Source organism: Uloborus diversus, chromosome 5, assembly GCF_026930045.1.
Source record: "Uloborus diversus isolate 005 chromosome 5, Udiv.v.3.1, whole genome shotgun sequence".
In the NCBI taxonomy this organism is placed as follows: Eukaryota; Metazoa; Arthropoda; class Arachnida; order Araneae; family Uloboridae; genus Uloborus; species Uloborus diversus.
This window is the reverse complement of record NC_072735.1, coordinates 144560319-144583222: the sequence shown is the minus strand read 5'-3', so window position 1 is coordinate 144583222 and position 22904 is coordinate 144560319. Positions and strand designations below refer to the sequence as shown.

At 32.7% G+C, this 22904-nt stretch overlaps 2 protein-coding genes across 2 annotated transcripts; both read right to left on the bottom strand.

Moving 5' to 3' along the window:
• Positions 1 to 20951: 20951 nt before the first annotated feature.
• LOC129223177 (tigger transposable element-derived protein 6-like) lies at positions 20952 to 21626 on the bottom strand. The gene has a single exon (XM_054857744.1). The coding sequence runs from the start codon at positions 21624 to 21626 to the stop codon at positions 20952 to 20954; it is 675 nt and encodes a 224-aa protein (XP_054713719.1).
• Positions 21627 to 21941: 315 nt separating this feature from the next.
• On the bottom strand, positions 21942 to 22538 carry LOC129222596 (tigger transposable element-derived protein 6-like). Its single transcript, XM_054857110.1, is given in 3 exon segments — positions 21942 to 22022; positions 22024 to 22235; positions 22238 to 22538. Coding segments are annotated over 3 exon segments (594 nt in total).
• Between the last annotated feature and the right edge of the window lie 366 nt (positions 22539 to 22904).

Genomic DNA, 22904 nt, shown 5'->3' with positions numbered 1-22904 from the left:
CACTACTCGGCCGAGTACCGAGTTACCGAGTACTCGGCCTTTCACTGCTCGGCCGAGTTACCAAGTACCAATTATGTTTTAAGAAGAACCACCGACACACATGTACTGAATTTTGAGTTTATTGGAATAGTAGTATGGACCTCCTTGCCCATATAATAGTTTTTAAAGCTAAATACCTGCTGAAATTTAATTACGCATTATATATACAATTTTGTTTGCGTCAAAAATTTTACGAAAAAATAATTTTTAAAATTAAAAATAAATAAATAAAAGATATGATTAATCAAGTTGGAATTAAAACAAATTACTATACCAATCAATTATAGTTCTAGTCCGCCAATCATAAATAATTTTTAAAAGCAGATAAAACAAATGTGCAGGAACACTGCAGACCACTTGTTTCTGCCCCCCCCCCCCCGTTATAAGGAACGTCTTTTTCAGTGCATAACATGTGAGCTAAAGAATGAAAAGACATTCGACAAAAAAATCCGACTTTTGTCGGATGCCTTTAAATCCACGAGCTCCCATTTTGTACATTGAAAAAGGAATTCCTTGTAACGCCAAAACACGTGTCTGCAGCGTTCCTGCACTGTGTTTTTAACGTTGTTTTATTTCCTTTTATTTTTTAAGCAAAGGTATTTTTATATTTTTATAACTAATTTTTGTTTGTAGCAAAAATCCATTTTTAATATAAAAATTCCATATTTTCTATGCTTACCTTTTTTGCACAATTTTTAATAAATAAATTTTATTAACTTTGGGGACATTAAAATGAAGATTTATTCCATTGAAGCATTACAAACTTCATTATTCTCAAAATTTAAATTTGGCTTATAAAATTTAATTTTAAATGATTGAAGAATATAATGCTTGCTCTTTTTTTTAAATAAATTTTAGTATCTGTCTTGGACAATATTCAATTTTTTGCAACTACTCGGTATTGGCCGAGTGTCTGATCAGAATTTAGCCGAGTACCGAGTACTCGGCAAATTGGCCGAGTAGGCCGAGTACCGAGTAGTTACTGAGTACTCGGTACGTCTCTAATTATTATCAAAATGTTAGAAACAGATATATTTTTGATGCATTGTAGGACATACGATTGTGGAAGAATAAAGACTCAAGTTATTTCTTTTTTGACCGAAGCATTGAGATGTTAGACCCTACCTGCATAAAATGGACGCTCTTCTGTTGAAATAATAGTATCTGAGCATAAAGAGCCTAACAAATATTCTTCATCATTGTCTGCTTTTGACATTATGAACATAATGGTGTTTTAAAGAGATTTTGGAAAAAATGCAAACTTACAAAAATCTGATGAATGGCGTGAAACTGACGAACTTTTTGCAAGAAAATACATAAAAAAAAGGTCACGCAAATGCAGAAACGATTGTCTCATATTCAACACTTAAATATTTGCCTAACAAAACTAGCTTAACAAAATCTCTATTATTATTATTATTTGTAGTATTTTTTTCTCAAAGCAATGTTCATTGAATTTTTATTTTTAAATCACACATTTTTCCCGATAATTTTGCAATATGACATTCAGACTAATTATTTCTTAATTTAAAATATATTTCCATCTGCTTTTTCTGCTTCTTTTTTTAATTGTAACTATTTTTTTAATTTAAACTCTTCGATCGGAAAGAGTTTAATAGGAAATGTGCGATTAACATTTTTTTTCTTTTTTTGTGAAATTAATTTGAAGATCGAGAATGCGTGTGAGAATTTAACATTAAATATTTAATAAAAAAATCGAAGGAGCTATTATTAAAATTTATTTACTAATATCTGGATAATTAGGTATATTTCTGTGAAAATAAATGATCTAACATATTCTTAAAATTTAAAAAATAATTTGAGCGCAATTAAATCTTATTTAGAGAGTGAACAATGTTTAAGATTTATGTGCAAAACCATTTTACAAGTGCAGTAAATATTTATAAAACCGTTACTGCCTGAAGTGATTCATTATCTGCAGTAACAAAATGAAGTTCTTTTGCCTGTAACGATCGTAATTATTTTTAGATAGTTTGAACCTTAAACATAATTGACCAGAGTCTAAGTGGCGTGCTGTTACAAACTGAAAAATAATCTCCTATGAAATTGTAAATTATATCCGAGTATAATGTATTACCATTTTTTTTTTGTTGATTTTTGCGGTTATTGTTTGATGGTTGTACACAGGGCATGTCATTATATTTTCTTCGAAACACGTCATATATTAGGGGCAATTTAACCAAACAGCTGATGATAAGAATCACCATTTTACTCGTGCATAACAGAAGCGCGTAATATGGCTCTTTTGTAGTCTACAGTTAATAAGTATCAAGCGCGTAAGTGTGTTAATTATATTTTAATGTTTTTGAGCTATTACTATTGCTAATTATTTTAATTTGACCGTCCTTGATGTTTGGTTCTTTTTTCAATCCCACCGTCTCCTGCAGGCGCGGCTTCTCTGGTCCTGAGCACTGTCCCCCGGAATCCGCTTCTCCTCTTCGGTGGCGTCCATGTCTTACATACACGCAAGCTCATACACATACACACAGAGACAGTCAAATATACGCACTTACACACATACACACACACACTTACGCACTTACACACACACACTTACGCACTTACACACACACACTTACGCACTTACACTTACATACTTACACACACGTGCCTACACTACACACTCACACACGCACCTTTACACACATGCCAACGTGCATACACACAAGCCTACACATACACAACTATACATACGTAACAGCCCAAGAGAAGGGGCAGGCTTAGAGGGACAGGAGCCGTTTCTAGAAACAGTAACTCCAATGAGTAGGGTCCTGTCGCAACTTGTGATTGCGAAAAAAATGATTTGAATTCAAAATTTCCGAATTCAAATTAATTTTATCTCTTTTCTTCTTTGTTTTTATTTTTCTTTTCTTTTCTTTTTTTTTTGGGGGGGGGGGGGAGAGATCTTTTTTTTTTCTATTAGGAAATTTTCGACAGCAAGCACGTATTTTTACTGCTGAAAAGATGTAGTTTGCCAAGTTTTTCTTTTCACATTACACCTTTTCTTGACAATAGAAATCTCGAAGCTGTCTGGGAGAATAGAATCATAATCGGTCTGAAAAGACAAACGAATCTTGATATGGCTTGAGAGTAGCAAACGACCGAAAGTGTAAAAGTGTAGATTGCCTGGATTTATTAGACATTGTAACAAGGGAGGATCCAGAAATTGTTCAAAGAGTAGACGGTTGTTTTTTCAACTTACCTTTCATTACGTATCTGGTTTACACATGTTTGAGTGAGGGGGGGGGGGATGCCACGTCATTTTCATCTAACACAACTGAAATACAGATATTTGTCCAAGGAGGTCCTCGAACTTATTCCGTCCCTTTTTCGTTGAAAGGTGTGTTATAAAATTCAGTTTTAATGCTTCAATTTCGTAGTAATTCCGGGGAATGTTTCAAAACCCCTTCCCCTAACATGACCAAAAGTTGTCTAAAAATGCACTTTTTTGGACTTTCAGTTTCAAACAATTACCGGAGAAAAGTCACTGAAACCATTCTTTTCCTAATTAACACCAGCCGACAACACTACAATCGAGTCTTTAAGACTTAAAATTAAAAAGTATCCGGGGGAAAGTCTCCGAACTCCTTCTCCTAAACTAACCAAAGGTCTTATGAAATTGCCTTTTTGAAACTTCAATTTCTGAAATTTACCAGTGGGAGATTCGAATCCCCTTTCTTTCCTTAACGTCGACAAATATGGCCTACGTTTGCGTTTTGAAACCTAAATTTAGAAAAATGGCTGGTGCAGGGTTCCTCAAGGGAGGAGCGATGGCCTGCATCTTCCGTCCCCTGTATTCTTCATTGTATTGTAACGATATTTCGTATTCTGGCCGAGAGATATTGATATTTTTAAAGGAACTAGATATGTAGGTGGTGGGGCAACATCTGCAGTTTCACGTTTTATAAGTGCGATATTTGTTTTGGCGGTTTCCTTGACGTTGTAGCATAGGTAAGAATACCTACAATTGTGCAATATCAATAAAGTGCATTTGGGTGCAAGTGCCAACGCATCGTTTGCTGAGATTAATTTATGCATTAGGTTTAACATTAGAACGCTATAACGCCACTTTAGAATCAAAGGTGTGAACAGCGATATTTTTCCTGTTTTAAGAAAATTTTAGTTCGGGATAAATCATATATATGAATGAACATTGCTATTACTACACCGCAATTTTCAAATATTCTCGCTGCTAAGAGTTCAGTCGTGTTGCTCATAACCCTTTCTGCTTGATCAGCAGAACTAAGAGAAGTAATCAGTGCTAACATAATTCTATTATAAGGCATGTTTTCATAACATCCACATACACACATATATGTATATAGCATCGAGTAATGCTCCTGACGTCACCGAGAATGAAGCTCGCGCCACGGCGTGATAATTTGATAATACTTTTCTTAATGTTTGACATGCAGGGAAATGCTTTATTGTGACAAGGCTGAACTCTATCTGTTAACTGAACTGTTTTACTGGAGAATAAAGAAACGTAAAAGGGGGTCAACAATGAATGCTATCTACTGGATTTTAGGATTAATCCACTGCAGCAGGGTTAAAATATCACCAAACAGGCAGTATATATATATATATATATATATATATATATATATATATATATATATATATATATATATATATATATATATATATATATATATACGTGCTTCAAATACATTATCTGTGCACAAGATCTGCGTAATCGTTGGTATTGTTTGTGCTGAGAATTTAAAGAAAATTCTCTCTCTCTTTTCCCAAGCAAACTACCGCAATTAAGGCAGTGATCAGCAAAGGGATGTAAGTGCCAAAACTAAAAATTTGGAGATAACCAGTAAAAATGGTAGGTGAACCTCTTCTCTCTTTTGGGGCAAGAAAGGGTATTAGTAACCCTGACAGGTGCTGCTATACTGCATGGTTTGAAAAACTTTTTAATTAAAGTCTACCTCCAACCGGAACTTGAAAAGCGTTTTACTCAAAGCTAGAAAATGTCTACTTGTATCCTTTTGTTTCTCATTGTCTCAATTGTTGTTGTTGTTGTCTCTAGCCAGCTAGGCTGGCAAGTTGGGGTGCGCTGCTTCACTCTTCCAACTGTACTGTAATTTGGTACGAAGTTCGACTTCCACAGTACATAACTGCCATCAGGACCCGTTTATAGGGTTGGCTGCCATCCACCGCGTAACAACACATTAACACAAAGGAAGGACAAGGACAGGAGAGAGAAAGTACATCCATGCCGGAGCCGGGATTCAAACCTGGGACTACCTTATCGTGGTCAGACTCCTCTGACCACTAGACAAGGCGGGCGGAACTGCTTCAATTTTTGTATTTATTTTTTTTGTTAACGTTTATAAATTTACTTACTTATTTTTGTATCTTCACTTTTTTTAAAGATTTGTTCATCAAAAGTTTCGCCCAGCACTCTAACTTGCGTATCTGTTACAAATTAAATTTTATTCCTTCTTCTGTATGAATGCATAATGACCTATATAACGTTTGTTTTTTAATGTTGTAAAACTTTTGAAACGAATATACTTCAATGTGCTGAACGAACCTATGTAAAATGGAAGATATACATTAGTTCATGCATTTAATAAACCAGTGATATGCATTTAAATGAAAACTTTGGTTTTGAGCAGTATAGGCAAATATTCAGTTAAATAACGCTGCAGTAAATTCTTATTTTGCCTTCAGTGAAAGTAGTTTCTAAAAAACGTAAATATTTGTCAACACTCCAAACGCAGATGAATTGAAATATTTGTGTTTTGAATTAGAATGTATCAGCTTTTCATGCATGATATTTCATAAATTTAAGTTCAGATAAGTCAATAAAATGCATGGAAGTTTCGTTTCTGTATACAATTGTTTTTGTTAAATTTGCTGCAAAACATGCATTCCAAACGAAAGCGTTTATAGACTTTTTACATTCAATTTTGTTGATAAGAGTTAAATTTAGCAATAAAGAAAACAAAGCGAGTAAAACAGGAAGGAGTTTTAAAGATAAATCTTGGCAGAAGTTAAATTTGATGGGCAAAACAGAAAAAAATAAAGTATAAAATGTTTATCATTTGTCAATAGTAAACGCAATATTCAGAATATTAGTTGCTCCATTGTAAGCACGTGCGGAAATTTTCAAGATTTTAACTTAACAAAAAAAAAAAAAAAAAATACATATTATACAGGGTGTTCCGTTTTATCCTGCAAGACTTTTATTTTATCAATCGTTAGTCCTAGATGTATACTTCCAATTTCAAAAATTTTCAAAAAGCAGATGTAGGATAAAGATATTGAAAGTTTGACGTAAAAATAAAAATGAGTCAAAAAATACAAAATTTAACTTTTTATACGGGCCCTAGCCCCCCCAACTAATATCTAGAGAAATAATCTCTATTGAAAAATAATTCCAACACAAAAAGTTTGAAATTAGTAAGACCAATATTCACGGACATATGAAACGCAGCGTTTTGTGACTTACACCATTTTTCACACGTCGTCAATAACACCCTTTGGGGGAAAATATAGTGGTTAACAAGTGTTTACAATTACATGTATACATAGAGTGTGATTTTTAAAATTATTCGAGGTTTTGTAGCGTGTTTTTGCGTGTCACGGCATAAAATTTGCATTCATTTTTGAATAGCTATGAAAAATATAAATAGTTTGTTTTTCTTACTTTGACGATTTGTCATTCATCTTAAGGGGCGATAAGGTCCAATCTCATCTTCTGTATAGTTCCTTAAAACTTTAAACTGGAGTATCTCCTTCAGTTTTGGTCGCAAAAATGTCAACTTTTTTGTGTTAGTAATAGTTTTCAATGGAGAGGATTTCTCTACATATTAATTAGGGGACCTAGGGCCCGTATAAAAAGTTAAATTTTGTAATTTTTTGACTCATTTTTTTTTTTTAATTTTTGCATCAAACGTTCAATATCTTAACTCTGCACCTGATTTTGAACATTTTTGCAATTGGAAGTGTACACCTAGGACTAACGGTTCCGAAAATAAAGGTCTTGCAGGTTAAAAGGGAACCCTGCATATATAGGTCAACGGCATCAGTAACAGACATGCTTAATACATCGCTCTGAGGTTAACTCAATTTTATGAATCTTTTTGACTTTTGAAACTACTTATACTTTCAAAACTATTTTTCGCTCATGCAACAACATCTCATCTAACGTTTGGCTGCTTTTATATCCTTTGAATATTTTCATTTACTCAATTTTGAATAAAGGTCCGACCCCCAGTAACCGACACCGAAAATTCTGATGATACCCAGCTGCAGATAGTATGAGCAAAGGATGAGTAATGGGCACAATTCCCTTTCTCTCTTCAAAATGTGCAAAAATTCTCTATTTTTAGACATAAAACACCGGCAGACCACGTGGTGGCTGTTCATAAACTTCCACCAATGCCTTTTAAATGTCAACAGGCTCATAAAATTCACTCTAATAACACTAGATTATTGCACCTCATTCATGGGTTCCAGCAACATTAGTTTAACCCGTCTAAATTTCTTATTATTTGAATCCAAGCTTATGACTGTCTGTTACTGCATCCTGGTCTGTTACTGGTACCGTTACCGTATATATTATCAAAAATTGATGTTTATACGTATTGTTCAAAAACCAGAAAGTTTATTCTCCTTTGAAATAATTTGATTTTTTATGCTTAGTTAATTTTAAATGACTGTCTATATTAATAACCTTTATTTAATTTTACATGTGAAAAAATTGTAAATCATCATATTTTCCAAAAAAAAATCAAGTTTGACATTTTAAATTCAAGTTTTATTTTTCGAAGTCGCGGATTGTGATAGGTCCCTACTCGTTGAGTTTCTTGCTTCTATAAATGGACTGTAATAGAAATGAAGCAAAATTCGCACCCGTCATGTTATGACTTGTAATTTTTTTGCTAAGGTATCATGAGACATATCCATAAGAAGAAATGGTCATTAGGATGCGGTAACAAAGATCTGGTTTTATCTGGCAAAAAGAAGGCAAATTTGCACCTCTATAGTCATCGTAATAGTTAAATGCAAAGTGTATATCTTTATACCCGTTTTTTCTTATCAATCTTATATAATTGGGATTAAAAATCGGGAAATTTTGTATTTAAGTAAAGTTTTGATTTTTAAATTCATCTATGTTAATGAGTTTCTTAAAAAAAGCTTTTTTACACCTGCCCGCCATTTTAAGTAAAATCTGCTTAATTTAAGTCTTGAATGAACGGAAAAAATTTAAAACCATAGCGACGAAAGTTTGTCCTCTTAATAAATGTTAAAACAACAAGCTTGGGTTATTCCCGTTGTCATGGCAATGTGAAAAATCAGAGCAACATTATTTTTTGGTCAAGTAAGGATTATAAGCAATTCGTGATTGCTCAATAATATGGATTTATATAATTAATTTTTTTTAAACCTAACATTTACTGCACACAATTATATCAGTATCACAGAAACAGTAAGAAATAAGGAAATTGACACTAAACACAAAGCTAAAATTGACAATAAACACATAGGTTGGGATGGTATAGTTTTACATGGTTGCTAATAAAAATTTAGTATGAAGCAAAAATGTGCATTAAAACGCTCGTGGCTGTCGGTTGTTTCAGTTGATTAGTGTTTGTATAATCGTTGGCGTACTGAGTTGTATGATTGCAAACCGGAAAATAAATTTTTGGGAAAGTAAACTTTGTTACCAGTTGGCTTCAGCCATGAGAACGTAACATCATCTCTTCCGTAAGATCAACAAAACAGCAGTTCTATGGAAAATAAATGACATATCATCCAATCCTAAAAATAAGATGTTAAGAAATGTGCTGTAAATGTGCTAATACCGAAAATGTTTATGAACTAATGACCTGTAGCTTATCCCTTGACTGACGTTTCTTATCACTTATTATTGCCCTAAAGATTAAGAGATAAATAAATAGCGTCATACTAAAAAATACAAGTAAATTTAACGAGATTTTAAATGCGTTATAAAATAAATAAGGGCTATGGTGTTACAAAAGAATTCTTGTTTGACTGCAACGTATGTAAACAAATGTAGGTAAAATCATACTACAAAACTTTTTTGTTAGATTTATTTATATCCATTAGCTTTTATGTTTTTCATTGAAGGGATTTCTCGAACAACCAAGACTGCGTATCTGCATTTATTGCAAATGTGTGTGTGTGGGGAGGGGGATGGGGGGAGGCTTATGATGCTGTGAACAGGTTAAGGGGATGTAACTGCATTTTTTTCCTTTTTTCTCATATGTCATCAATTGTACGTGAACTTTCTTGTGCAAGCTTGATAATTTTGTTTCCGCTGAAAACAAAGCGCGAAAAAAAAAAAAAAGCCTAATTTCAACGTTTCAACTTTGTATTGAATCCAAAACTCATTTCTGTCGATACTACCGTTTACTTGCCCACGTCAGTATAATGTTGTTTAATTTACTTTGATATGAAGGATTGTTTAGTGTAAGTACTAATAAGAAAACCAAAGCAACGAAATTGGAATACAGACACAAAAAGTACAATAACTTTTTTTGGAACATTTTATTAAACATAAATGATTCTTAAAATACGACGGAAATGGCTCGTTGTGGAGTGCTCTTATCAATTACTTAAACATCAAGCGTTTCAGTACAACAGATTTTTTTTAAATTGCTACGGTCGATGCACATAACTTTTTTTTTCTGTAAATCGCATTAATTCTCATATATATAGTAGCGAATGATCGAGTAACGCTCTTGACGTCACCAACAATGAAACTTGCTTTACGGCATGATAATTTGATAGTATATTTTGGTAATATGTGACGAGCAGGGAAAGGCTTGATTATGGCAAGGCAGAACTGAATTCGATAACTTGACTGCTTTACTGATAAGACTGTCATTTTAGGAGAATTCAGGAACGAAAAATGGCCGACAATGAACGCTATTGTCTGGAGTTAGGGTTAAAATTTTAACTATCAATATATTAACAAACAGGTCATTGCTTCGTTCAAATGTAGATTTAATTTCCCCCGTCATACCTTGACGGGCGATTTTCTAGTTAGAAGATAATGCGCAATTTTGTTTTGATCTACAAAAATGACATAGAGTGATTGAGAGAATCCTCTGACAAGTCGAAGAGCCTTAGTGGTGAAAAAATACCATTGTCCAGTTTATATCAGAAGTGGTACCCTGAAACTTATTTTGGTCAATCACTAAGAAGTAACTCTACCCAAGTGTCACTCAATCGTAATAAATTTTTGTATGACGGTAGATTACTTTAAAAAACGTAATCTTTTTTTTTGTTTTTTTGTATCGGCAATAAGCATTTTTAGCTGGGTAAAACTCACTCTTAAATATTGGGTTAGTGGAATATTAGACGGTTTTTTATTATAGTCTTTAAATTTCAATTTTAGTTACAAAATATCAAGTAAATACTTAAAATTCAAAAAATACATATTTGCAATAAGAAAACAATTGCAAGTTGACGTGTTTTAGGATTTTTCCGTAAGTGTCATTTACAAGGTTTCATCATCATTTGCAATAAGTCTCTTCCAGTGAATGGGAAAACTTTTTTTTTTTAGTAAAAGTGTTAAAACACGTAATTTTTATTAATATTCTTGATGTAAGATAAAGTGCTTTACTGTTTTTAAGCATTAATTAAATATTTGCAATTAACATTTTAAACAAAGGAATCTATCATACCCTCAGTAACCCAAGAGTTTGGGATAAAATAAAAGTAGTTATTGCAGATTAACAAAACACGGGTTCCATTTTTTAAAGTGTTTTATCAGTGTGAAAAGTTTTATTCTAATCAGTACAATTGATATATTTGTAAGTACATTTTTTTGTCTTTCCAGGAACTTTACAATATTTGATCATTATTAAAAATATACATTCGTATCCCATATTTCCAATCACTTTATGGTAGGTTTTCTATAAAAAATAAAGTAATTAAAAATTAATAAATAAATAAAGATGCTAATACTAGTTGTGCTAATCAACGTTTTAACAGTATTTGCGCGGATAAGATTGAAATCACATGGAAAATGAAACTTATTATTCGCAAACAATGAGAAAAAAAAGCTTTTAGCCACACAAATTGCATTTTATCGCGTTAATCGGTAATTTAATTGGGTCATTGCTCTTGATGATTTGCAGTTTGCAGCTACTTTTCGTCTAATGAATGTGCATTAAGATTACGTCTTAAGGAAGTAATTTTAATTGTACTGACGTAATCACTAACGTGATTCGCTCAGATCTAAAATACGAGTCATTGTAAATGTGACTTTTTTTTCGTTCTTGTTGAATTTGTTGTTCTGTGGATGTTATTTGCATTCTGTAAACAAAATAATATTACAAGTCAACGAATACTTGTGTGTATTTTTTATTTTCAGAAAGAGGCTGTCCATAAGTGCTGTCACACTAACGAAGTGTCACCTTTCCCCTCAGTCTCTCCTCTTCCATTGTCACATGCACATTATCTATCATAAAATATATTGTTATAAAAGAGTGTGATGTCGCATTTCTTGTTTCCTCCATCCCCCACCTCGTCACAATTTACGAGCCCCCCTCCCCCTCTCCTGCTCAAAGAATGAGATCAATTGATCTGTTTATTTCCAAATCCGGTCAAGCGACAAAATCTGAAATTTTGAAAAAATCACTTTTACATTTGTATTAAAATTGTTCTGTTAGGTTTATAATGTTTTAAACTAAAAGGGATGGATATTTAGGTATATTTCTTTAAATAAACAATGTTGTAATTATCATTAAATAATTGAATATGGTGATACAAATGTTTTCCTAAAATTAGCAATTTTGTCTCTTGGTTTGTTTTTGAAATAAACGATTAAATTGTAAGACGACTCAAAATTATTAGTATCAATAAAAAATGTAGCATTTGGAATACGACTTTAAAATTTTTAATGGTGGGTGTATTTAGGGGGAGGTGTGGAGTACGCAAACTCATTAAAAGAGTATCTCAAAACAGGAGGAAAAATTAAACTTTTTTTTTTTCATTTACTTTTTGAAATTTTGTAGAAGGAATTAACTGTTTCCAATACATGTGAAAAAAAACCTTAAAAACCGTATATGTTTAAAAAAAAGAAACAAAAAACGAACTGTTCGTTTGATGGAGTGCGTTCTTCACCGTCGATGTACAATATATTTTTATTTCAGACACATGTTTCGGGTACTAAATTATTAACCCAGGAAAACCATTGATTTCCGATTAAATCAGTCTGTGAAACTATAAATATTTTGCTTAAATCTTAAGTAAGTGTTAAAGTACCAAATACATTTATGGCACATCATGTTCTTTACTTATATTTATTTTCCTCTGTTTATTTTGTTCGCAGTCAGATGATTCAAAGTTGATCAACTAATATTTGAAAGAAAGTAGACGTAGGGGGACAATAAGTTATGTTTAGCTAAAATTAAGTATCTAAACCAAAATTATAAAAACAATTATGCAAAATATTTTTGTCTTTCATTCATATAGATTTTTTTATAAAAATTCTTCGCCTAGTCTGGTCCGGTTAGTCATTTGATGTCTTGTTGTTTAGAATAAAATCGATAAACCGTGAGAAAAAGTTCCTCCGGTGTCAATGTCGTTCAGCTTAGCAGAAATTGCTAAGTGTTCCTTGTCCGTGTAACAAACCAACCCCAACACATTGCACATGAAGCAAAAGTTGTTGCAACGATTATACTCAGGTGCTGCTGAAGGAAATCATTTGTCCACCTTTTCTAAATGATACTCCCAAATTTTCGCAGGCGCAACATCAATAGTTCTCATGTCTTTGGATTAGGTCTTGTACAGTGATTTATAACTTCTTAACTGGATTAAAAATGTTTTTTGTAACAAAGAAAAGTTTTAACTTTGCAAGTGCATCCGCCATTTAGTGTTTGTCTCGTCGTAATGTGGTTTTGTCGTTTTTTAATTATTTAAGGCTTATGTCTGGATCTTATTTCAACTATTGTTTCTTAATTTTTACTTCGTTTAAATGTTCTTAATGCTTGCATGTATTTCACGACTTTAATTTTAACTTCTTGAAATTTTATGTCTTTTACGTGAAAATACATTTACTTTTTAGTTTTTGTTTCTATACCAAATAAAAAGAAATAATGTAATATACGAAACCGTTTGGCGCAGTATAGCCCCCATGGGCTCTTGTGTCAGCAAAATCAAATAAACCAACCAACCAACCAGCATCCATCTATTTATCTTAAGAAATCCCAATATAACTCGGAATCCGCAATTTTGTTTTTTATTTTTATTTTCAATACGTAATTCATACATAAACGTTCAGAAAAAAAATCCATAGTTCAAATTAATTCTGTATTTATTCTGCCTAAATATTACTGAAAGCATACTTTGTTGCAGCAAACATATTCCTGTTTCTCTCAAAACTATTGTGGCGTATAAATTTTTTAACAGTTCATTGCTGATTTTAAGATTGTTTAAAACTAATTTATCTCTAACGTTGCGACATTTTTATCTTTAAAATATGTGAAAGCTTTTTCTTAATTCTGTTTTTCCAGTTAATTAGGGTGGATAAGAATGTTAATTAAAACCGCTATGAATAAAATAAAACTGTCTCAGTTTTCTCCAAGCTTTGGAGAATAAAGGACACTAAAGGAGAAAAAAATAAATGAAATAAATGTTTAATGCTAGTTTTTGGGAAGTAAAAATCCGAAAACGTTAAATAAAGCTTTTTTTTTTCTTTTTTTTCTTTATACTCTTTTTTTTTTCTTCAGAAAAAAATATATTTAAGAAATGTTAAACACTTAAAATTTATTTTTGTTTAGTTTATTTACTGATGTGTTTTGAAAGCTTCAAAGCATTTAATTATTTTACATTTTAAGTGGGCCTGAATGCAATTTACTCTTTATTGTTTTTTTATTTGTACCTTGGAAAAGCAAATGTTGGTCCATTGAAGTAATTACTATGGTTGAGTGTTACTGTTTTTTTTTTTCAAATAATAGTCATTGTTTGTAACTCTTTTTAGAGAGTAACCTTCTCTATTAGAAGTCAGGAAGGTCACACGGGATAGAAAATTTTAATCATCAACAAATGAAAACATTTGTGGATAGTCTTCTTTGCAAAGAGATGGCAATTTCAATATCCTCAAGCAAGAACTGAAACATATTTGAAAAATCTTAGTTTTTTTTTTTTTTTTTTTTGCCTTGAAACGGCTAATGTATCAAAAACATGTCGCAGTTTAATTTTAGAATTTATAAATAATTTTTCTTAGCCATTTTTTAAGCCCAAAAATTAACGCTACGCATAAAGAAAGTCATTACTTATAAGTGTAAAGTCTAAGAGCAATGAAAAAATGTCTAGTTTTTTCCTGGAAAAAAGTTTATTTCACAGACCTAAAAATGCAGCAGTGTCCTCAGAGGACTTCTTCTAATATAGGACAGAACTCAAACTTTCTCTTGGAATTGCTCTGCGGGGAAGTAATCAGGCGATGTCGTGTATAAGATATTTATGGAATGTCAAACTTCAGATATTTAGAGACAGAAATGAATGAAATAAAGATTCTTCTTTGTACGCCAGGATATTAATTTTGTTCTTTCGCATTTTATTGGACGGATAGGATGTTTTTTGGTAGAAAAACGTATTTTGAAGCCTTACAATTGTAAATTAAATATTGTTCGGTGAACTGGAATCAAGCGGCAATGCTGGATACTAGTAAGGTGCTTTAATCTCTCTGTTATTAAAGCTCTTGAGACCAATGAATTGCACATAGTTTATGTAACGCATTCGATGTGCGACTGTAACGAAAAATAATCACGATTTCAATATCTGATCTGATAAAACAAATTTAAAATGAATAGTGTAGACCGGGACACGTTTACGCAGTGCCCTTTTTTCGAAACGAATTATTACTGGAGGACCAAGAGTCATAACAGATTGATGCCACTCCCTAGCAAATATTCTCACAAGTTTTTGAGCATCAGTCGAGCTTCGGTCTAGCATGCAGAAAGAATAATCAGTTTTTTACCAAGTTGAGTAAATTTTGTGTTGAACGTTTTGAAGATTGTTGTGAATGAATAATACTTAGTTAAGAAAAATCAAATATAAAAAAAATAGTAAATTTTTTCTTTTTGTATTTGAATTGTATTTGCGTGAACTAAAATGTTATTATTTTTTTGCACGTTAAAAAGATTTTCGAACTTTTCGACGGGACAAGGTTACGCATTGAACGTCGGAGTACCTTTACGATCGTTCTTACTGTGTTTTACTTAAACGTGCCCCTGACACTTTTTTCGCTCCAAATTGTCTCAAACGTTTTTAGTATTTTCCGGCTATTTAGTTTTGAAAATGACCATTTAATTTTTAATTAAGTTACACATTCGTATCTTATAGCTTACAATCTTATAGCTTACAATCATATCCCTTCAGCTCTATACACTATTCAGTCTGTAATAAATTAGCTTCATTTTAGCGATGGTAAGACATTATGTTCAAAACATTAACAGAACGACGTTAGGTGTCTAAATAAATGTGCCTCGTGTTCGGAGCAAGTTTACGCAACCGACTTGGACTTAAAAATATTTTTTTTTAACGATTAAAAACACAAGCTGAGCAACTATTGAATATACTAATTTTGACTCCATTAACTGCTTCGTAAAACCTCAATGTCAAAAATTTCCTAAGTTAAAACATAAAAATTAGAAAATTCATTGAAAAAAATCTGCTTGAACGTGCCCCGGTCTACCTTATGCAACGAATATTTATTTTTAAAAAACTGTTGATCAAGAATAGTTGTCGACGTACGCTCTCCGCGCAGCTGATTTACGCTGACCATTGTTGTGTTAAATGTTGTAAATCCAAAACCATATTTTGAACTTTCCAAAACGACCAATCATCTGTATTTATTATTAAGAGGAAAATAGTTACTAATTTTGAGGAATAAATTCAAAAATTGAATTTTGAAAAATTAATGCGAACGAGCTTAAAAAAATAGGCAGACCTAAATAATGATAACTTTTTTTTTCCTTTTCACGTATTTTTTTGACAACGCGATAACATAGAGGGTGTTAGGTATTTTTTTATTGCATCTCCTCATCTTAGAACAAGAGTAAGATATCTTACTGTTGTTTCCGGGATTAGATATTTTATGGCTGCTCTGAGGACATTTAATCGTGATATACAAAGATAGATGCAACACAAAATACGTCCTTACTATTACACCGTTGTTCCAATGCCGTAAAGCCCCTTTATACGAGTGCGAGGTTTTCCATACGCAAGTCACTCTATCTGTAATTTCGTAATTTTTTTAAAACCATATTTTCTCACATTATCTCAAAAATATTTAAATATGTTAGTATTTGATGTGTTCAAGTCAGCGGAATTAATCTTAATATCGGTGGCATCCTTCGAGTAAAAAGAAAAAAAAAACCGAGCACCACTGCAAAAATTTGTAATGAATTATACTGAATTTTAGGCAGCTTTGTCAGTGGTCTTCTTTTAAATCTTATTCTGATAGTTTGTTTCATATAAGTTTTGAAAAAAAAAAAATGGTTTTTTAACACTTACTGAAAAGTGTCCGATGCTTTTTATTTAAATGATTATTAAAATTATAATACTGGGTGATTTAAATAAATGGTGGGGTTTCAAACTTGGAAATTTCTAAGAGTAAAAATAGTACAAAATAGATTTTTTTTTCGTACTCGTGATAAAGATGTTCTATGTACCCTCCTCCTGCCACTAGTACAATATCACATCTGTACTCTATCTCTTGCTATACAAGTATCCTCCACATAACCCCAGAGAAAAAAGTCATATGATGTAAGCTCTGGTGGCATAGGTGGACCGATCATAAAATATTAATTAGCCACTTTTTTGATTTTCACTTTGATTAACTGCATAATAAACATCAAACGGGACCAATTCGCGAGAGAATGCGCAGAAACATGTAGTGGCAGTAAATTAAAACTTGACGACTCGTTTTTCGTTCAAGATCCATCAGAGATCCGCAGGTGCAATATTCCCAAACTGGTAGTAAAAACTTCGGTTGATAAAACTTCACTATTTTTTAAACCTTCTATATTCTGCATTGTTTAGCATTATCTGTGAAATAATTTACCTATGGGATGGTTTCCATCAGTCAGAAGAACTACTTTTAGTCACTAAAGTTGATAGAATGAGGAAAAAAAAATGGATCAAGAAAAACCTTTTTTTTTTCAAAACATTTAATTTTTAATTAGTTTTTTTAAAATGTCCGATTCTACAAATAACCCGTGGTCTTTATGACGTCACAAGTGATGAACGTTGGCGGGCTGATTGCTTACTCTTACTGTCTACCGCATTTCCAGATAATGATAATTAAGAAGCGAATTAAATATTGCGCTCTGCGCTAATGGCATCAGTGAATGACATTTCATCACTTGTGATGTCATGTGCAGAACTGTAAAAAATGATATTGAATCTGCGCATCGATTAAGATAATTGTTCAAAAATATTAAACTTTGTCAAATTATTCTTAAAATGGTCAAATTCTATGTTTTTAAGCGCGCTCTTTCATAAAAAAAGGGAAAAAATGAAAAAAAAAAAAAAACTTTTAAAATTTCGGAAACAACACCATTGCTATGTAACTGCCGTGGCAGAATGTTTTATTTAAGGTAGTGTTTTTTTTAAAATTAGCAGAAAGTAGAATATTTTTATGGCCTCTATTATTTAACTGTACTAATAAGTACAGTTAAATAATAACTGCACTGTACTTATTAATGTTTTATTTTTTTTTTATTTTTATAAACGCTATTTACTGAACTTCCATCGTTTCAACATGTAAACATATTAGCCAATGCAATTGGTAAAATGAAATGTATTTTTACGTCCTTTAATAAATGGAAAGCCAAGCATTTGCTTTCCATTTCTTCAAAATAGTATTTTCTAAACCGTCAAATGCTTGAAATTTTTAGCCATATATTTTAAAGTATAATGAATCGAAGAAATGACCGGTACGTGTTTCGATTTACAAACGAGATTCTAGGTTTAAACTATTTCACCGATAAAACTTTTTCCCTCCTAATGTGTGCCCTTAAGATTAGATCAGGTTCACGTGATAAGAGGAACCGGACTTTAAACCTTAATTTGAAACTGGAATTTTGCGTTCGGCATGAAGTTTTTGTAAACATTTGAAAATGAGCTTGCTTAAAAATTAACAAGTAACTTGCTTTTAAAAATATTTTTTTTTGTTTTTAAAATAAAGGTTATAGCTTTACAATGTACAAAAGCTATTTTTTTTTTATTTCAAATAACTTTTAGAGCATTTCCTAAGTGTCTCTCTAAAGAATTCAAAGTTGAGTAACATTGTTTCAGAGCATTATAAACTTTATTTTCCCAGGAGTTTAACCATAAAAACTCCTTTCAATCGTTAGCTAATAGAAGCACGTTTCAGACTCATCCAGATTCTGACTGTCTAGTGTTTACAATTGTCTTTTCAAAGTTTAAATGACTTCATTTTATTGAATCTTTTGGGACAGAACTTTTATTGACGATTAAACAAAGGAACATCCATGAGTGCACATTTATGTGGAATTTCAAAGATGATCTCGTACATTGGAAAAAAAACTGAACCAGTTAAATTATAAAACAACATAGAAGTTCCAAAATTGAAATCAAATACAAACATATTTTGCTATTATTTACACCATCCTTGCTAAAGCTAAAAATACATTTTCAAAAGTTTTTTTTAGAGAAGTATATAAATTAGAAGCAATTACATCTATAATATAAATATCTGTGTGTGTAGGGCCGTGGTAACCTGATCCGTTAGGCATCTGACTCGTAAACGGAGGGTCCCGGGTTCCACCTAGCCGGTCGAAGATACGTCGTCTTCACTAAGGGTGACTGGGGACGTTAAATATGCTCATGGTTACAAAGTCCTCCAAGTGAAACGATACTTCTGGGGGTGCCTGGCCAGAAGTTCTTCAGCTTCTGATTTGGTTCTAAATTCTCGAACTGGCCATAGATGGTGCTGCCAACTATTGTGTTGTCTGAGCCAAAATCGGACTTCCACCTAGAAATAGGGGCTCGATTAAACGGAAGCCCTCTGCCTTAAAATCGAGTAGCATTGCTACTCGGGCTTGCGTTCCCGAGTGGCACAAGTAAAAACAAGAACAACAACGACCTGTGTGCGTCTGTCTGTGTGTATGTAATACTAAATTTGCCTAACTGTTAATGTATACCAGGTCAATACTGTTATCATTGGATACAGGATATCCAGCACAAGCCATTCCACCCAATCTCACTCCTCTAAAACTTAACAGGATGGAGAAAAGGGATGGGACATCCAGGATCTCTTAGGACATCTTGGGGATAAAAGCCCTCAAATTCTCAATTGTCACCCGCTGCAGGCCGCATTGAGCCATCGTACGTGACGAACGGATGTTGGCGAGAGAAGCGTGTGGACCCCCCTAATGTTAAAATAAGATAAAAGAGTTAGTTATCATTCCCTAAATGAACTACCATCATGATTAAAAAAATATATATTTCGAAAGCAACATCTACCTACATTTTAGAAATTGCGTACTTGACGTATTTTTCAGGTTATATCAGAAAGTATAATGCAAAAGTGAAAACTTTTCTGTTATTGGTTTTTGCACTATTTTCTATCATGTTTTCAGATACAGTGAAACCTGTGTAAGCTGACCACTTGCGGTGCACTACTTTAGTGGTCAACTTAAACAGGTGCTCAACTTACAAAAGTTGATTTATATCATAAGGGATAATTTCGTGTCTGAAAAAAGAGGTCAACTTAGATAGTTGGTCAACTTCACATGTTTTACTTTAATGGTATGATATATAATAGTATTATATAGTAATAGTAACTATTGAATAATCTTTATTACGCAAAAATGGAGTGCATTTTTTTAAAAACTTCAATCTTATACTTAAGGAACAAATATTAGTTTTGCTAAAAACATTTTAAATCTACATTTTTGACTTCCTAAAATATTGTTATCAGTTATTTTTCAACCTTTTACAACTGTCTCCATAAAAAAAAATGATATTTTTTATGTGCCAGATGATTTATTGTATTCAAAAATTTCTGCAATAGTTTATCTAAGATTTCTTGTTTCGAAACTTTCAGCCGTGGAATACTTTTTTAAATTATCGTAATGCTTATGATATTAAAAAAAAAGTTTAAAAAAATGAAACCCTACTACGGTCTACAAAGCGCTAAAGGCAGGAAACAAGGTAGATGCTGTTTAATATCGTCGTCTTATCGAGTACAACAAGACATTTGATATCTTAGATATTCCTATTTATTTAGTTCTATTGAAATCCTCTGTCACTTCCCCATTAGTAACATTAGAATTCAATTCAAATGCCTTAATCGTCCGTTGTCAAGTATCCTTTTTTCTTTCAACTGCAGTTGACAACCCACAACCAAGGCATTTGAATTGAATTCTAATGTTATTGATGAGGAAGTTACAGAGAATTTCAATGGAACTAAATAAATTGGAATATCTTGCACATCAAATGACTTGTTTTATTCAAGAAGACGATGATATCAAAAAGCACCTATCTTGTTTCTTTCCTTAAGTGTGTTTTATCGTAGTCGGGATTCGGTTTTTGAAATTATTTTTTTTTAACTTTAATTTTTTTCCAGTTTTAACCTTTGATGCAATAATAATACAGTAAAACCTCGCTATAACGATATTTTGGGGACCAAAGAAATATATTGTTGTAGAGGGATATATTGTTATATCGAGGGCCTATATATTTTGATAATACAATAGGTTTTTTTTATTTAAATGTTATAGTATATGCATTACCTAGGTGTAAATGTTTTTATATATAGTATATTTGTAATACATTTATTGGCAAGGTGTTAATTATGATTAAATATTACTATCAATTGAAATAAATTCCGAAAATAAGCTCGTAAACATACCTCAAATCCGTTTTTATTGAAAAAAATCCAATATTTTTGTTTGTTTGGCCGCTTTTTTGACTGTTAAGTCAACCAACAAGGTATACATTGAGTCCAAAGCACGAAAATGATCCTCGTTTGTGGATAGAAGACTTGAAAAAAATGTCCGCAGAGATTTGACTGATTGAAGTGCTTCCTGGGTCGACAATAAGGATTGTGATGGACTCGTATTATCATCATCATCATCTTCTTCCTCCTCATCGTCTTCTTCTCCACTATGTTCCACCTCACCAGTAATTTCAGAGATAATTTCTTCATCAGTAACTCCAGCGAAAACAGCAAGATCGTCATCCGCTGTCAAATAGTCCTCCACGTTCACTCCATATTTTTTGCCCGTTTTTTCCTCGAGTTGGGACACAGATGTTTGGAGATTCAAAACTATTTCCTGATCATATAAAATATCACAGTCAGAGGAATTTTCATCACAATCAGATAACATTTTATCTTCTAAGACACCTAAACCGGCCTTTTTCCAACAATTCAGAATGGTTTTCTCTGTTACTGCCCACCAACTTCCAGCAATAAAGTCACATGCGTCCTTAACATTTACAGCTTTAAAAGGGCCTTCCACTTTATTTTCAATCCCCAGAAGTATCGATTCTACCAAACGTTTCCTATAGTATCCTTTAAAACATTTAATTATGCCCATGTCGAGTGGCTGCAATATGGAAGTGCAGTTGGCCGGAAAAAAAAACAATTTCAACGCATTGCAGTTTTGGAATTGAAGTGTGAGCGGAGCAATTATCAATCAACAATGCAATTTTTTTCTTCCTCTTCTTCATTTCCTTATCTAACTTCAGCAACCATTCAGAAAAAAATTTACACGTCATCCAAGCCTTTTTATTGGCTTTATATTCCACAGGAAGACTTCTCACATTCTTGAAGCACCTTGGCTTCAAAGATTTGCCGATAACAAGAGGTTGAATTTTATGTGTTCCTGTACTATTGGCACACAGAAGAACAGTCAATCTTTGTTTTGATTTCTTCCCGCCGTGACACTTTTCACCCTTAAACGCCAATGTTCTATCAGGGAGGAGTTGAAAAAACAGCCCAGCTTCGTCAGCGTTATAAATGTCTTCTGGTGCATACTTTTGAAGAATTTCTTTCATCTTCTCTTGTCTCCAGGCCTTTGCCTCATTCATCGGAGCAGATTTTTTCTCTCCGTGAATTTCCTGGAAAGTGATTCCGTGGCGATCCCGAAAACGCATTAGCCAACCATTGCTAGCTTTAAAAGTTTCGTTCCCTAGCATTGCTGCATACGTGCTTGTGCACATAACAAGGGTCCATTTATTGGAATATTTGTTGCCCTCATCTCTTGAAACCACTTCAGGACGGCAGCATCAATCTTTTCATTAGTCGCGACTTTTAGTCGTTTTCGCTTGGGATTAACTGAATTTGATCTCACAGCATCTTCAATATGTTTCCTCTTCTTGAGGAACGTTGCAACTGCAGATTGAGATAATCCATATTTCTTAGCTGCATCAACCTGCTTCATTCCATCATCAATATCACTGATGACGTTGAGTTTATCTTGAAATGAAATTTGCTTTCTCCCTGCCATCTTAGGGAAAAATACACTAGTGAATAAAATCAAATCTTCCGTTTTCGTCGATCATGTGACAGTGATGACGTAATCAGATGGGAATGTTACACCTTTTCGGATCATCTTCATTTGCCACTCACTCAAAAAAAAAAAAAAGAAATTGAACATTTTCTGTTTTTTTACTTGGCAAGCATTTTTAGATGTTTAGTTTCCCTCTCCATGTGCATGTTTTCTTTTCCCAAAAAAAGAAAAAAAAAAAAAAAAAACACTGTGGTTTAAACAAAATAAAAGAACAATCTCAGGGGGGGGGGAGGAAGGATGGTTTCAGCTCTTTATTCCTTTGGTCTAGGCGCCTTTTGATACAAGGGCGCCTTTTCTTTTTGT